Here is a 16,162-nt window from a genome sequence, read left to right on the forward strand (position 1 = left end):
TGACTCATGTACTCCTTGCCATAGTAATGCAACTAACAGATACTGGGAGATACATTGAATCAATATCAACTTCCTCCTGAGAATTCAGGTTGGAAATGCAGGTATCAGTTCTAATATGTACATCTTAGTTATTAAACATCTACTTTAAAAACACCTTCTAAGAGATTAGTCTCACAAAGATATTTATTGTTGGGAGCAAATTAACTCATAGGATCAAGGGCTTCTTTGCAAAAAATAGAAATTAAGGGAATGGAAATTTATTTCAATAATCTATCCCTTTCTCAACTTATTAATATGACTACAAGTAAGTTTTGTTGCATTGAGAGGAAAAAAGTTTACTGTGTACATGACCTCCTCCCCCCCCAAAAAAAAAATGGCGCAAGGATTAGAAATCTAATATGTCTTCAAAGGGCAATGGAATATAATCCTCTGACTAGAAATTTCCATGTAGTTAATTAGCAATTGTGAGTGTATATAGCATGATGCAACAGGGTTCCATAATGGCCAGTCCCCCAAATGATAAATCAGTCATGGCCAGGGGCCTCTCTCCATGTTGGTTCATGAATGAAGTAGGGCTACCTCCTCTGTAGGTCAGCAAGGATACATGTAGGTCTGGCTGCTGCCAGCAGAGGGCAGCAGTACACTTTGCATACCAATTTGCATCCCAAATTAGCAACAGCCCAAAAGAGCATCAAACAAAGAAACAGGGTGTCTCAAGCTGCCCTAATTGTGAGAGCCATCTATTTCTTCTTTCTTAGCATGTCAAAGGAAGTCTGAATAGCCTGGAACATGGACTTCTGGAGTAATGCTGCCCTTTGGAGCATCTGAAGTAGAAATAAATACACAACTAGGAGCTGTCATCACAGACAGGAAGTAACTTTAATTAAATACCGTGAAAGTTGAAAAGTTTTTACAGCTTGAATTTCTGCAAAAAAATTATAACAATCTCTACAGTAGTTAGTTTCTCTAACAATAGAACTGTACAGTGTGTGTCTATTCAAAAAAGTTTTGATAAGAAGGTGAAAGGTTAGTAGATTTAGAGATGACTTGTTTTAATTAACCTGCATCTTAGTACAACTGTGAGGCCGGGGCATCTGTTATGCAATCCAGTCATTGAGAAGCTGCATTATTCCCTTTTTTTCTTCTTTTGTTTTTGCCTTTTCCTCCAAACTGAAATTAGAATTATCTTTTCTTTATTTTCCACTTAAAGCCATATTCTGTATTTAAGGGGAATCTTTTACCTTGTAAAAGGAGTTTTATGTTGTTGGAAGCAGGGCAAAGGGCCTGAACTTCCCATCATCCAATCCCTATAAATAGCGGCAACAGAACACCAAGTGTACACATCTTACAGGCTCTTTGGATTTTGAAGAAAAGGTCTAAGCATACTGCACATGGCTGACAGATGGGCGCAGTCTGTCGTTGCTGTCCGAAGGGGGCTCCCCCCCTAGGCTGCGTGAGGGTTCACAAACAGCTCAGGGGCTCACCAGACAAAATATGGCTTTAAATCATGTACATCTCCAGGCCAGCGCTTACCGAGTGAATTAGGATAACCTTTCTAAGTACCGAGAAGCTAAGCGTCAGTGTCACTTAAATTTTCCAGTTCTTTTTTAAAATTTTATTTTCCTTTCTCACCATGAAAAAAAAATCTGCCTTCCTCCCTTCCTTCCCCACCCTGGATTCCCTCCCTTCGCCCGAACCCCATAAAAATCGCACTCTGACAGTCTAGTGGAAACCATTGCAAAATCCATACAGGGGGCATGCACAGTTGCAGCATTGTTGTAAATGATTTCTTGTAAAAAGTTACATTGTCTTAAGGTAACAAAACAGTTCTTTTGTGCTTTTCAATTCTTTTTTTTTTTTCTTAGAATGTTAGTGATGATTGACAGTTCTGGTGCACAGTACAATGTACAAGTGAAATGAATATGATTTGCATTGTTAAGGCATCCAATCTGCTGGTTTATATTTATGTGAAAGACAGAGGAAATATACAAGCAGACGTAAGAAAGAAAGTATTTTCATTGATTTCTATGAAGTTTCTCCCCAAATTTAATGCACAAAATGCGTCACTCCAAAGGGGAGAGATTCCATGCATATTAATAGAGTAAAACAGCATTAGGTTTTTTTTTTTTGTAAGCTTCCAAAGCAAAGGATACATTTTTCTTAAATCTACAGAACTAAATGCTACAAGAATAATATGCTACTTTTTTTGCCATATATTGGAAAAAACTTCTTAACTTACAAATAATACAAAAATAGACAATGGCTTTTGGGTTGAAATAAAAAAATGGAAGCAGGGTTTAAAACAATACTAAAAATAACTATAAATGAAGTGTTCAAAAATCACATTGAAACAGCTAATACAACTGTAAGTGACCAAACAAATCAGCACTTTTCACATAGCAAACATACACAATAAAATAAACAAAGGGGTGGGGAGGGGAAAGGGAAAAAGCAATGTACAAATTCCAAAGATAAATACATTATTTATATGGATATTTTACAAAATCCCCTTTAAAACAAACAAACAAAAAAGCTTTTTTTAATTAATTTTGCAAGTATGTGCAAGCTAAAGGTAGTGAGCTCTCTTTGCAAAATATGCAGTAAAATCTTTTGTGATATTGAAAAACTGTCTTAAGACATTAAAATGTATAAATAGAACAACAACTTTGGCAAAAAATCACAAAAAATCTACAGTATTTATAACTACATACAAAAACACAACAGCAAAGAAAAATATCAGGTAAATGCATCCTCAGAACTTTGCTGCATCTTTGACTCTTATTTTTTAAGAACACTTCCCAGATAATGATAGCAAAATTCCTGTAGAACAAAAAGCTATGGTTTGGAGGTTTCAGCCTTTGATCGGTCCCCCTCCCACCCCCCTCCCAGTTTCACGTTTCCATTTACTATTTATTCCAAAGCACTTAACCTGTTGCTTAATCTATTATGTTACAAACAGTAAGGGTCGACAAATACAGGAGCTATCTGAGTGGGACATGGGTGAAATTCCTGCATTGCACCTTTTGTCAGTTCCTTGCAATGATGCGAAGTCGGCCAGTGAGAAGAGTCAATTGCAATACTTATTTTTTTTTTCCTTTTAAAAGGAGGGGTAGAGGATTGATTTTGGCTTGAAAAAACACACAACCGTGTTGTCTAGAGTTTTATGCCTGGACCCTGTTCCATGAAGTCTCAAAAGAGATTTTTACATGAATACAGACTATTACACCAAACTCTCTGGAGGCCACTGACTTCAGAAGATTCTGATATATTAGCAAAAGAGAATGGCAGCAGGTTTCAATATGCAGTTTCAGCAATCTATCTAGAGGCACTGAATTTTTGGAGTGGAAGAGAAAGATGTGATCATTTAAATCGCTTAACTTTCCAGGTTGCATTTATTTACATGATTACTTAAGACAATGATACAAAAAGAGATCAATAAGCTTGTACTCCTATGGGGTGACAGGTTAAGTTAGATACTGAAAATGCACTGTATGAGCAAACTACCACTTGATATGCATTTAAGGCGTAAGAGCCGACCCTTAGTCTTCTAGAAAACTCTAACTGGCATTCCTATTCTGTCCCATACAAGCTTTTTTTAAAACTTTTTTTTGTAAATGTCACTGTTTCATTCTCCCTTTTACACAGCTTTAAAAACATCATAAATTAAAACATGGAGTCTTATTTATAGTGTCCCTCATATATAGCTTTACGGTTTATAAAAGACAAATGATTGTTGAGTTAAGCTTTAAAAAAAAGTGGATTTTCTTTTATCAACACAGAATAAATATATCTCCCAAATACTTGGGATGTACAACTTTAACCAACACCCTGCACTTGCAGATTCCTTCCAATTTCAGTATTTGCAAGGTCGGTGATTTTGTTTGTTTAAAAATCTGCAGTTATTGTGATTCCTCTTAAAAAGGCCTGAGTTAAAAGTTCCACTCTGGGACTTGTATCAGATTTCTCTCTGTAGCAGGATCCAACCTCTTCATTAATAAAATTCTTCAAGGCAATTCTTTCACATGGGAGGGACAATCATGCCAGATATAGCTGTTGAAAGAAAAGGGGGAAAAAAGGAGTCAATGTTTTTGAATGCAAACTTCTTGCTGGGAGGAGAAAAACACAATATGGGATTGGGTGTGCTCATCTGTTCTGTAATTTGATTTTGTTAAAACAGGGACTTTTTTTTTATCAACTCACACATATATAACATATATATGTGTAACAAAATAACTAAACACTTCTCCAAATCTGATTTCAATTTTAAAACATAGCTGGAAAGTTACATAGTTTGAATGCCGCTGGGAAAGTTGAGACCTAAAACTTTGCAAAATATAGAGAGAATTTTCAATAAGTTAGTAACTCTTTTTCTCTCTCCTCCCCCACCCCCACAAGGATGGCCAAACATAATCCCATCTGCCAGCAGTTTACACAGAAAGCTATATAGTGTTTTGCATTTTGCAGACACAAACACTAGGGGTATCTGGCTATAAACAATTCTATGGTTAGTTCATTTCCATGTCCAAGTCTGGGAAGAGAGAGAGATTCCTAGTCCCAGTCTATATTATGTACTGTGGATAATTTTTTTTTCCCCTGTAGATGAAGAAAATAAATAAAGAGAAGGAAAGGGCCAATTTTAATAGGCCTCCTCTGCCCCCCACAAAAAATGATGATATTTTCCAAATTGGGACAGTGGTTCAAACTGAGCCTCCAGAGCCTAACTTAGCTCCTGGAAAATGTAGAGCCAAGAAGACATCAGGCAAAGCCTAATAGAATACTGGAAGACTCCATGAAATAGAATGATGAGAAGTTGAGGTTTAGTCTTGGCTAATATGATCTTTGATGTATCAAATATTCATTGTAGCTTTGGTCAACTTATCTCTGGTCTTTGGTCAACTATCTTTGGTCAACAGGGACCTCTGTTTCCTTACCTGTCAGATGGGAATGCTACAGTCCTACCTATTTCTCAGGGCTCTCTAATGGTCATATGAGATCATGTGTGTGAAAGCACCTGGAAAATCTGTAAAGCACTATACAAAAGTAAGGAGTCATTACTGGGATGGGACTGGAGATAGGAAAAGTTGATTGCAACCAAGCAAATAATCATAAGGACATGGATCTTGTATTTAAAAGAAACCTGGAAATGGGGACTAGACTTGTTGTTTTCTTGTGTAGGGAATCCTGAGAAGAGGCACCTTTGATCAACATAAGGTGTCACCCTCTCTGCAGATAAATACTGGAGGGATCCTGAGCACTGAGAAATTAAGTGACTTGCTCAGAGCAATCAGTAGAAATATATCAAAGAGAAAATTTGAACCAAGATCTTCTGGGCTCCATGGCCAGCTCTCTGTGTAACACTTTCTCTTTTAGAAAGAAATATAGCATATACTTAAATCATTTTTCTCTTAGAATTGAATAGAATTAGTCACTTCAAAATAAGTTATGATGGGAAAGATTTCAGTTGGTCAGGAATGATGGGCAATTATTAGCATGGTTGACCCATGAAAGGAAGCACAATAAAAGAACTCTTGGGTTAGTGGACTAGAGGACAACTAAATGAAACAGTCTCTAATTTTATTTGAGAATCAAACATTTAAAGAAAGGATTATTCTCAGGAAGTTACCTTCTCCATCTCCTAGCTCTCCTGGCCAGAATCTGATATCACTGAGATATATATTTTTTAAAAAACAGCTCTAGCAAAGTTGGGGTTGAGCCTGGCCCAGCCAGCTTCAGGTTCTCAAGCTTTCCTTCCCCACCCCCAAGACATTCTAAAGTAAAAAAAAAATGTATTTTGTCAAACACTTTTTCCGTTAATTTTTAAACCCATCTGTATTTTCAGGGAAATTGAATCCACATGTTTCTGATTCATTTACACGTAAATCATCCAAATGTTGTTTTGCAAGAACTGTTTGCAATCCAACAACTCCCGGAGTCTTTTTCATAAGCCTTCCTAAGCCTTTTTTCTTAGAAACAGGAAGTTGTCTCTTGCCAAGAGCAGACCAACTTAAACCCCCAAAGGTTTGAGTCCAGTTTGAAACTCAGACCCCCCAAGATTCAAGAGGGTCTCAGATTTGACGGAATCTGAGAATTCAACTGTTATTAAGTGTAGTGAAATGGACTGCAGTTCCCCCCAATAAATGGAAGTTTCCAATATAACATCTAACCATGCTATGTACTTTGTTCAGAGGAACTTTAACCCATAATATGTATACTCCATGACATTTTTGAAATATATTCCCTATTCTCATCCTTGAAATGGGTTCAGGCACATTAAAGACGTGTCTTTTGTAAAGTGAGTCTAAAGTTAGATTGATAGCCAGCATCTCCGTGGATAAATCTTTACACTCAAAGCCTACTCTAAAAAAGTTAGTGTTAAAATGAAATCCCAGTATATACAAACATGTGTCTACATGGCTAATTTTGACTACATCAACCCAGTGCAAAACAAGCAGGGATTTGACAAATATATAACTAATGTGGTCTATAGAAATAGCCAAAACATATAATTTATGCCAAAAAAAAGAATGATCGTGTTTAGATAACCATGAGTTCCAAGCCTCAAGTAGGTTTTGGGGACTGAGCTATATGTTTTAAATGTCTCTGCTAACAAAATTAGGGTCTCCAAGGATGTTAGTGATTATCTAGTTCGAGTCCCTCATTTTATTTGACAAAACTCTACTTTGGTTTTGTTAACAAAAAGCAAAGTTGAGACTTGTCAATATAAAATGAAATCAGGTATCAAGTTAGTCTGCCTTGGATCCCATTTTAAAGGGATTTCATTTTCAACAAAAAAAAAAAAAAAAAGAAAAAAAGGCAACTAAGAGGCTCCACAAATATATTTTCAGTCATATAATTTTGTATGTTTGCTACCATATAACAGTCTAATACTGTCTATGATGGGGTGAGAGACACATAATTAAAATATTTAACAATGCTAACAGCACTTAGATTTATTGGGGCCCACTCAGTATATAAAGGTTCACCTGAGGACACTAAATCCCACGTTGCTATCAACTCAAACATATAACAATGCTCCCATTGTTGGGTTTGGCATCAGAGGGTCTGGGTTCAAATCATCTCTTGTTCTTAGTTTTCTCATCTAAAAGAAGATAGTGTTGGACTAGATGCCCTTGGTCCCTTCCTAATCTAAATTTCTGATCCTATTATCTCCCTAGTTGGGGATTCTTTCTCCAGGGGGAACTCAATTAAATTTAGCAAGCATTCATTAAGGCTGAATCCATGTACAGCATGATGCTAGATTTTATAAATACAAAGACAAAAATGAAATAAGCTTTGTCTTCAAGAACTTACATTTTTATTAGCAGATATATTATGTAACAGATAAATAAATATGAGTTAACTTGGGAAGAGTGAGCCCTAATAGAAAAGGGCTTAGAAAAGGCTTTTTATAAATGGCAGAACCTAGAACGAATTTAGTATGCTCTATATTCCAACATACAAAGGTGAGAGAGGTATTAAGGAGAGTCTGTGCAAAAGATAGATGTACAAAAATATATGAACTACGTATAAGGTGGAGAGCCAAATCCAGAGAATATCAGGTAATTTAGGAGAAAAGAGGACAGGATAAATTTGATGTGTGCATGAGCTTAAAGGGCTTGTGGCTCCTGCTTTATTTCATATTCTCCTGGTCATCATCTTGCTATTTGCCCTGCTGGGTTTGCCACCAAATGTTACAGCTTTTTGGACCACTGTACCTCTAAAGATTATTGCATAGAGGATTTAATCCATTTAGCTTTGAAATTGCCCAATCACCTGCCCATGCTCCCTATCCCAACTGGTGAGTTTAAGAACCCAAATGTATATGTCCTCATCTTATTCAGCCACCTCCAGCCAGACTTCACATTCTACCATACCAATCATTTTATCATTTGCTTTGCAGTTTTTCTTGTCCCCTCGTTTCCACTTTTTCTACTGATAACAATAATAAAATTAGAAGTCATTGTTAATAGAAAGGATACATTAATAGACTCCCCAATGACTTTATTCGCCATCTTTAGGGTTTGCTAAACAAAATGTTCCTCTAATGAAACCATTCCCCTACATATGTTGGTTCCCTTTATCAGAATGTAAGCTTCTAGAAGCAAGAAACTGTCTTGCTTTTGTATGTATCTGGAGTATAGTATTTGGAGTCAAAGTAAATACTTAATAAAAACTTCATTCAAAGTAAGGCTGGCACCAGATTTCCAAAGACTTTAACTGCCAGATAGAATCATTCATATTATATCCTAGAAGTAATAAGTTGCTATATAAGATCCTTAAAGAAAAATTTTCAGTTTATCAATAGGATGATTATTTTGATGTTGCTGTTTGGAGAATGGATCTGAGAAGGGAAAGATAAGGAATGGAGAGACCACTGTTAGAGTCTAGATAAAAGGTGATAAGACCCTGTCCAAGGATGATTTCCATGAGAAAGGAGTGAAAGATAGTTGTAGAGGAATAATAGCAGTATTAGCAAGTTGGTTTGAAATTCACTACAATTTAAGTTAATTTAATTATTTCTGTGGGCATTTGATAAAAACTTTGTCAAAGTAGAAAGACTTGTAGATTTGTGGGAAGTGAGGAAATGATAGAATGTTTTTTTCTCAGATACCACCATAGACATGTACTGAAAATTACAATATGAAAAGATATTTTGTGATCCTATCACTATAGCCTTGTGGAACAGGCCTTAGGGTCTTCAAGACCTCATAAGAACAATATATTGAGAGTGATCAAGGTTAACTGTGCCTTGTTGGTTTTAAGACTAATATCTCCAGTCAAGGAGAAGAAAAACAACATTCCACTGACAAAATAATTATAAGTCATGAGAATATTACTTCTAGCCCTTTCACACCTGGCAAAGTAACCATCCAGGGAGGGTCAGAGTCAAGATTTAGGAATTATATCACCTAAGTGAATACCTTCAGTAACAAGGTCTCTTGACATCTTTCCCTCTCTGATACTGAAAGACAAGGCTAAAATATTTCTAAAGTAAGGATTTTTTTTCAAGGAAAATAAAACTACAAGAATTTGGATGAGAAAGAGGGTTAATATCAATTTATGAAATATTTGATTTTTTAAAAAGAAATGCCATTATATGATTTTAAAGAAGACAGAGTTACTGGGATTAAGGTTACAAAGTGCTTTAAGATAGTTAAGGACCACATAGGTTTGAACACAGAATTTCTTTGCATGTAGGCTAAACCTCCAAAAAAGAAATTCATTTGAGAGAAAGACACAAACAGCACAAAAGAAAACAAAATCAATTTAACCTAAAAGGCAATGTGTTCACATTTTATACAAGTCAGATTTGGTATGAAATGTGCTCTCTATTCAGACCAATATAGTAAACACGAGTGACAAGTTTACTAAACTGTTAGATATGCTGTAGATATGATTTACCAAGGTTTTAGCAAATTATTTTAAAAAGTTGCTCTTGCTATTCTTGAGGTCAGGATGAAGAGAAATTGGTTAGAAATAATACAGTTAAATTAAATTAGAACTGGTTGGCCAGGCCCAAAGAGTGGTCAGCAAGGAAACAGGCCTCTAGTGGAATGTCACAGTGATCTGTGCTTTTCCCTATTCCATTTAACATTTTCATCAATGACCTAAATGAAAGCCTAGAGGGAATAAACTTCTTAAATTAAAAGAAGACCCAAAGCTAGTGGGCATAGGTGATACAGTAGAAGAAAGACTCAAGAGCTAAAACATTCTTGAAAGACTGGTATATTTATTTAATCCAATAAAATGATGTTTAATGTAAATAAATATAAATTTTTGAATTTGAGCTAAAAAATAACTTAGAGACATGGCTAGATATTTGAAAAAATATCTGGGGTTGGAGGTGGTTGGTGGAGTGCAAACTCAAGATTTGTATTATGACAACCAATATTGCTAGCATAGGATGCACTGAGAGAACTGGTGTCCAAGATGAGTCAGGCCATATATGGACTATACATTTGATATTGACAGGTCAAAGTAGAAGTCAAACTATATTGATATTGATAAGTATCAAATGATATTGATAAATTGGAGATAATTCAAATGAATTTGAACAGCATAGCAAAGGCCCTAAAAATCATGATATAATGAGATCTGCTGAAGGACCTAAGGGATGTTTAATCTATAGAAAACTTGACAAGGCAGTAGCATGAGAACTGTCTTCCAGTATTTGAAAGGCTGTCACTTGAAAAAGGGATTAGACTTGTTCACTTGAACTTTTTTATATAACTATGAGGATTGAACAGAAACTACAGAGAAACAATTTTTTTGGCTTGACATAAAGGGGGAAAAATCTTTCTAATAATTAGAGCTATCCCAAAGTGGAATAGGCTAATGCAGGAGGTTAGTGAATTCTTTTAAATAAAGGCTGAATGACTTCTTGTTTGGAAAGTTCTAGGAAAGGGTGGAATAGATGAACTCTGAAAGGTATCTTTCAATTTGGAGAGTCTGGGATTTGCAAATAAAGTCATTATCTATTATTGTTATAAAAAAAACCCACAAATAAAAAGTGGAAGAAAAGGTCAGTATGTTTTCTGGGTCTGTCAAAACTGAATGGGCCATGGGGTCTATAAACCTTTTCTTCAGTCATTTTTACTAAGTCTTTCTCAACAAAAACTCTACCTTTGAATCAGAGATCCATTCAGTCCTAATGTCAAAATCTAGCCCACTTTTTAAAACTTTTAATCACTTTTCTTGCTGGCACTTGAGCTTGATGCTCTGACCCTAAGACTTGATGTACTGCTTCCTATCCTTACTTGAATCCAGTACTAGCTAGAACCATGGACAATAAGCATTGCAGCAACTTGGACTTCTTAGTCTTAAAAGGTAGTGTTATATGTTACTTTACTCCACATACTATCATTCAGCTATTATATTTTGTTTCTGATGTCAGATTAGTTTCTAACAAGGTCAGTTGATTGACAGCTCAAGAATGGTAGATTTCTACTTTTCATATATTATTATTCAAACTCCTTACAACTGACTTTAGTTTAAGGATTATACATCCCTGGTCTGCCAATTTGAAAGTACACTAAGTACAATGTTGAGTTATTTTTAGCAATCAGTAAAATCAGAGAGTCAGGCTTTTATGAATGGAGTCATTCTCCTTGTGGATGTATGCATTTTATATCATGAATAATGCTCCTAAAACGTCACTTCAGAGTCAGATTGGGTTTTTTTCCTACCCCTTCAAGAAAATTGAGTATCTAAAATGAATCAGGAAGAACCTTGACCAGTAGGGCTGCCTGAGTAATGAATGATAGTCAGGAATGGTTTTAACATGATGGTTGGCAAAAGAGAATAAAAACATAGAAGGGAAAAAAAACCTAAAAGAGAGGAGTTCCTGCGCAGGCTGACTAACCAAGGGTTAGTGGCCAAATCACTGACTTTCTTTGAGCAACTTTTTCTTCATTTAGGGGAAGAGAATAATAATGCTTGTATATGCTACTGCTTCACAGACTTGTGATAAAAGTATTTTGCAAACTGTAAAGCAATAGATCAGGAATTCTTAACTTGGGATCCATGAACTGTTGATATATATATATATATATATATATAATTTATTTATAAACAACATATATAACATATATGTGTAAACATTTCAATAAAATGTTTTCCTTTGTAATCTTATTTATTTTATTTCATTCATTTAAAAATGTCATTTTGTTTCCAAGACTGCCAAAAGGGTCCCTGGCACATGAACAAAAAGGTGAAGAATTTCTACACTGGATGAATGTGGGATGTTATCATTGCTACAAAAGTGGCAAAAGTTATAGCTTGCCAATCTCAGTCCTGGAGTAAAATCCAATTGAAGAATAGAAGGACTGCATTTACTCCTACCTGTTGTTTTTTCAACAAATCCAATTAAAGCTCCCTGTCAAGAGAATAAATTATTCTCATTACATAATTATTCTATGATATAATACTTAATAGTTAATATATTTTCATTATATAATAATTACTGACATTAATGAATCACAGATTTACTAAAGCATCAAGTGCCTAGCACATAGTAGATATTTAATAATTTGATCAGCCTGTCAACTGATCCAAAAGTATTACATTTCTATTACCTAGCACTTTAAAGTTCATAGAACACTTTCTCTATAATCATCTAATAAGACAAGTGCTAATCCTGATTTACATAAGAAGATACAGAATTCGAGAGAAATCTTAAAGAAATAGGGAATCTGACACAGGGCACAAATTGTTAGCTTCCTTAGAATTCTAGTTTGAGGGTCACCTCAAAATGTGTGCAAGTTTTTCTTTAAGTGATCTTGAAACTTCAAGGCAGGAGTGGGGTAACAAATGCAAAGATTGAAATGAACACAGTGGATCCTAAAAGTCTCTTTACTCCCAACTGAAGTCTCACCCTTGATTTTCTGTGGCAGGTTTGAACCAGAGTAGACTTGGGCAATTCACATGGTTGTCACAAGTGATGGGTTTTCTGTGATAATGATTTAGTACAACCAAAATCAGAGTTAACTTGATCACAATCACACCAGCATTCATGATAAACCCAAAACACCTAGAGCCAAGGGACCTGTGTTATTCTTTCTTTAAGACACATTAGCTCCAGTCCCCTACAACAGTCCCTTCCCAAGTGAGAAGGATTCTGTACACGTACGTTGTGACAAAAGCAAAAGGAAGGGAAGATTGAGTGACGTACTTCAGGAGAAGGCCAGTCCCTGGAGAGACCCTGCAGTGGAGTACTTGCTAGAGTCCACAAAAGACTGGTCTGATAATGACGACGACAGGGAATAAGAGAGGAGAAAAGAAAAAGGATGATATTAGTAAAGGAAACAGTACTTTTGAACAAAACACTTGAGTCTGAACTTACAAGTGGCATTTCCCTTTAACAGAATTAGTGGAGGTTGATGGAGATGAGGCTGCTCTTTGGGCAGCACCAGAGTGTAGGATTAAGGGCACAGGAAAGGTGATTAATACTTAAAAGGAAGAGAGGAGGGGAGAGAGGGAGAGATAGGGATGGGTCACTTTAGCAACAATTAAAGGGTGGGTCCAGGGCCTGTAAGCTCAGTCCCTCTAAAGGTTAAGAGGGTAGGGCCAGCCCCATTGTAGACCCCAGTTACCTTGCAGGCTGTTCCCATTGGTGCTGGTGCAGGTGGGAGGAGGGGAAGTCTGTGGTCTCACAACTGGAGCAAAAGCACTCTTCTGTTTCACTGCTGAGACCATGTTGGCTGGTGAGAAAGAGAAGATCCCAGAGGAACTGCTGCAGTTGGAGGGGAGGCTTGTAGAGGAGGCCATGGTCGGACTTGATGGCACAACTGAAAAATCGGGGAAAAAAACAACATTTTTATTGGGAATTTTGAGATTCTCTGAGCAGTTTTAGTTATGCTCATGATTCAGCTCCAAATTCTTCCCATGGACCCCACCAGAACCTAAGGTCACCTTTTCCTCTGCTTGATCTGACTTTTGATATTTTTGACCCAGTTTTCCTAAACAGACAGCCAACTTTTTGAGAGCAGGGGCTGTGATTTATTAACAATTAAGAAATATTTATGGGGCACCTACTTATATACTAGATTCTGTGGGAGATATAGAAGTAGAAGCATTTATTTCAACAAGCTTATTTGGATCCCTCACAGTACTAGTACAGTATTTATAACTGGACCTGAGTTCTCATTGGTACAAGAAACTGTACCAAGCAAGAAGAGGTAATTTCTTCTCCTAATGCAGGCTATCTTCAACATAATGTATAGTCTTAGTTGCCTAAAGCCCTGAGATGTTATCTGAATTCTGCTGGATATACAGCTAATAGGTCTCAAAGATGGGCCTGTAATCTAAGTCTTTCTGGCTTTGTGGTCAGTTCCCTATCTACTACGCCATACTGTCCTTATGAGTGTATACATACACACACAAGCAGAAAAGCATGTCCTTGTGTTCACACATATTACCATGATATTTAAATACTTTTTGGCAGTGAGAATCTGTATGATGACTAACAATGAAAAAACTTTGGCAGTACTGGGGGAGAGGGTATTAGCTGACCAGGAAACCTTGGGATACCCCAGAAGATATCCCAGGAGATCCCCAAATATGGGGGACAGATGTATATTCTCCACCAGCCAAAATCTCCTTTTGATTTTGTCTTTAATCTTTTGTTACTAGTGATTTAGCTCTTGTTTATTTCAATAAACACATCTTTTCTAAAGAGTCCTGCTATCCCACACACAACTTGATTTTCTCTCTGTTGAGAGGGTATCTTCAGTCTTTTCTCCATAAGCCATATGTTCACACAGATCCATACTCTCTTCTGCTTAGTAGACTGATGGGCACTACCACTTTGACTTTTAGCTGCACAATTTGACATTCTAAGCCTCTGAGTCAAATCCCCAAAAAAGTTCCCTTATTCATTGCTAATTGCAAAGGAAAACACTTTTTCCATGAATGGTCCCCTGTATTACATGGGCTATTTGGCTAATATTTATATCAGAGTTTAAGGCTTTGGCAAGTTTACATGGATAGCAACTGATAGGTTTGTGTCACCTGATGATTGAAATGGGATGACAGGCTTTACAGAATTGGTCCCTCAATACTTCACTTGCAGACCCTGATCAATTTTAAGCGATATTCAAAGCCAAATATGAAGCTATCAGGTGCTTCTATAGCAGGAAAACAGAGCTGTCTTCAGAATTTTCACAGATATATTTTCTAAACTGTATTTTTCTTTTAATGAGGGTAGCATTTTTATACCTCTCCAAGGATTTATAAATGTGAAAATGCGCTCAATAATAATCCCTATTTAAATTGCAAAATTCCTGTACTGGAGGTTTGATTTTTAAATATACGTAGATTTGAAGTCCCGCTGTTTCACTGAAGAAGGCAATTAATCTCTTTGGCAAATGTGATCATTATGTGTGTTTAGAGGTGGGGAATCTCAAAGAAGGAGGGCTGAAATACAGCCAAACACTTCCATTTGTTACAATATTATTGGTTATCAGACACCACACCAGAAAGGGCATTCACTAGTAGAAAGATTTGCCTTATTTATTTATTTTTTAAAATCCCATTTGGAATTTTTCAACATGAGTGGCTTATGAATAATTAAATGTTATAGAGGAAAAAAATCTCAAATCATTTGGGCTTTCTGTTATTATTTTATTTGCATTTATGCAGATAAAATCGTCCCATCTGAGTGCCTATTTGAGAATCTGATACTATATTTGTGAACACTAAGGAAATCAATTAATGGAAATTAAATGTTCAAAGTTTCACAGTCTGACAGATACAATCTTAGTCTGAAGTCACTTGGTGTCTGCAAGTACTCAAGAAGGCTGAGCAATCAAAGCGCCTAAATTGAATTGCTACTATACAGCAATTAGTTTATTGATTTAATTAAGAATGCCACCTTTTAATTTTCAGGTCATGATTGAAACATTTTCTGATTGAATGGATTAGGTATTAGTGAAATGATAGGTCTACCAGGGACAACCTTCTGATGGATCAAAATAAAAAGTAAGAGGAGTGAAGGCTGACCTCAACTAGTAACTCTTTAGTATACATAGCTCTAGGAATAGGTTTTTTCCACTAGTTTCAAGGACTAAGAAGTTCCATACTTATAAAGCCTCACTGCACTAAGGGTGGAATCTAAGAATCTATAGAAAAAAGTGCTCTTGCAGTACAAGATATATCTTCTCTCTCTTGAAATCTTAAAAAAAAAAAAAAGCAGCAGCTTTCCTTCCTACATTCCTTTCCTGTTCATATCCCTTGGACATTGTCAAATTATGATTAATTATTAACTTTATATATATAGAAAGATATAGATCACTTTTTTAATTTAAGAAAAAGAAAATTATTTTAAACACATCCAAATCATCATTACTAAATAGATAGGGTGGATGAACATTTCTTCTGTATGCAACTTCAAAGCTAAGGTATTTTAGCAAGACTTTTGACATCAAAATATACTCTCTGCAGCATAAACTTAGTATAGTATTCTTAAATTTCTCCAACTATCCTGAGATTGTATAAGCATAGTGATTTTATTTAGAAAGTTGTGGCCTAGGGCACTGCACTTGGAGTCATATGTAATCTTTTTCATTTAATAATTGCACAATCTAGAGCAAGTTACTTAGACCTCAGTTTTCTAATCTGTAAAATGAAAGACCTGAACTAAAAATCTTCAATTCTAAATAAGATA

At 35.9% G+C, this 16,162-nt stretch overlaps 1 protein-coding gene across 2 annotated transcripts in view; it reads right to left on the bottom strand.

Annotated features, from left to right (window-relative positions):
- Positions 1-860: 860 nt before the first annotated feature.
- The window catches only part of EBF1 (EBF transcription factor 1), a 447,106-nt gene continuing 431,804 nt past the window's right edge, over positions 861-16,162 (bottom strand). Inside the window, exons 15-16 of one of the 2 annotated variants that reach the window (XM_031953604.1) lie at positions 13,092-13,286; positions 861-4,050 (exon numbers count right to left, since the gene is read on the bottom strand). In XM_031953604.1, the coding sequence (XP_031809464.1) occupies positions 4,019-4,050; positions 13,092-13,286 (227 nt within the window). In that variant the 3' untranslated portion in view covers positions 861-4,018. The remainder of the gene's footprint in view (positions 4,051-13,091; positions 13,287-16,162) is intronic. The other variant, XM_031953605.1, reaches the window with a different exon arrangement.

This window comes from Sarcophilus harrisii, chromosome 2 (genome assembly GCF_902635505.1).
Source record: "Sarcophilus harrisii chromosome 2, mSarHar1.11, whole genome shotgun sequence".
Lineage (NCBI taxonomy): Eukaryota > Metazoa > Chordata > Mammalia > Dasyuromorphia > Dasyuridae > Sarcophilus > Sarcophilus harrisii.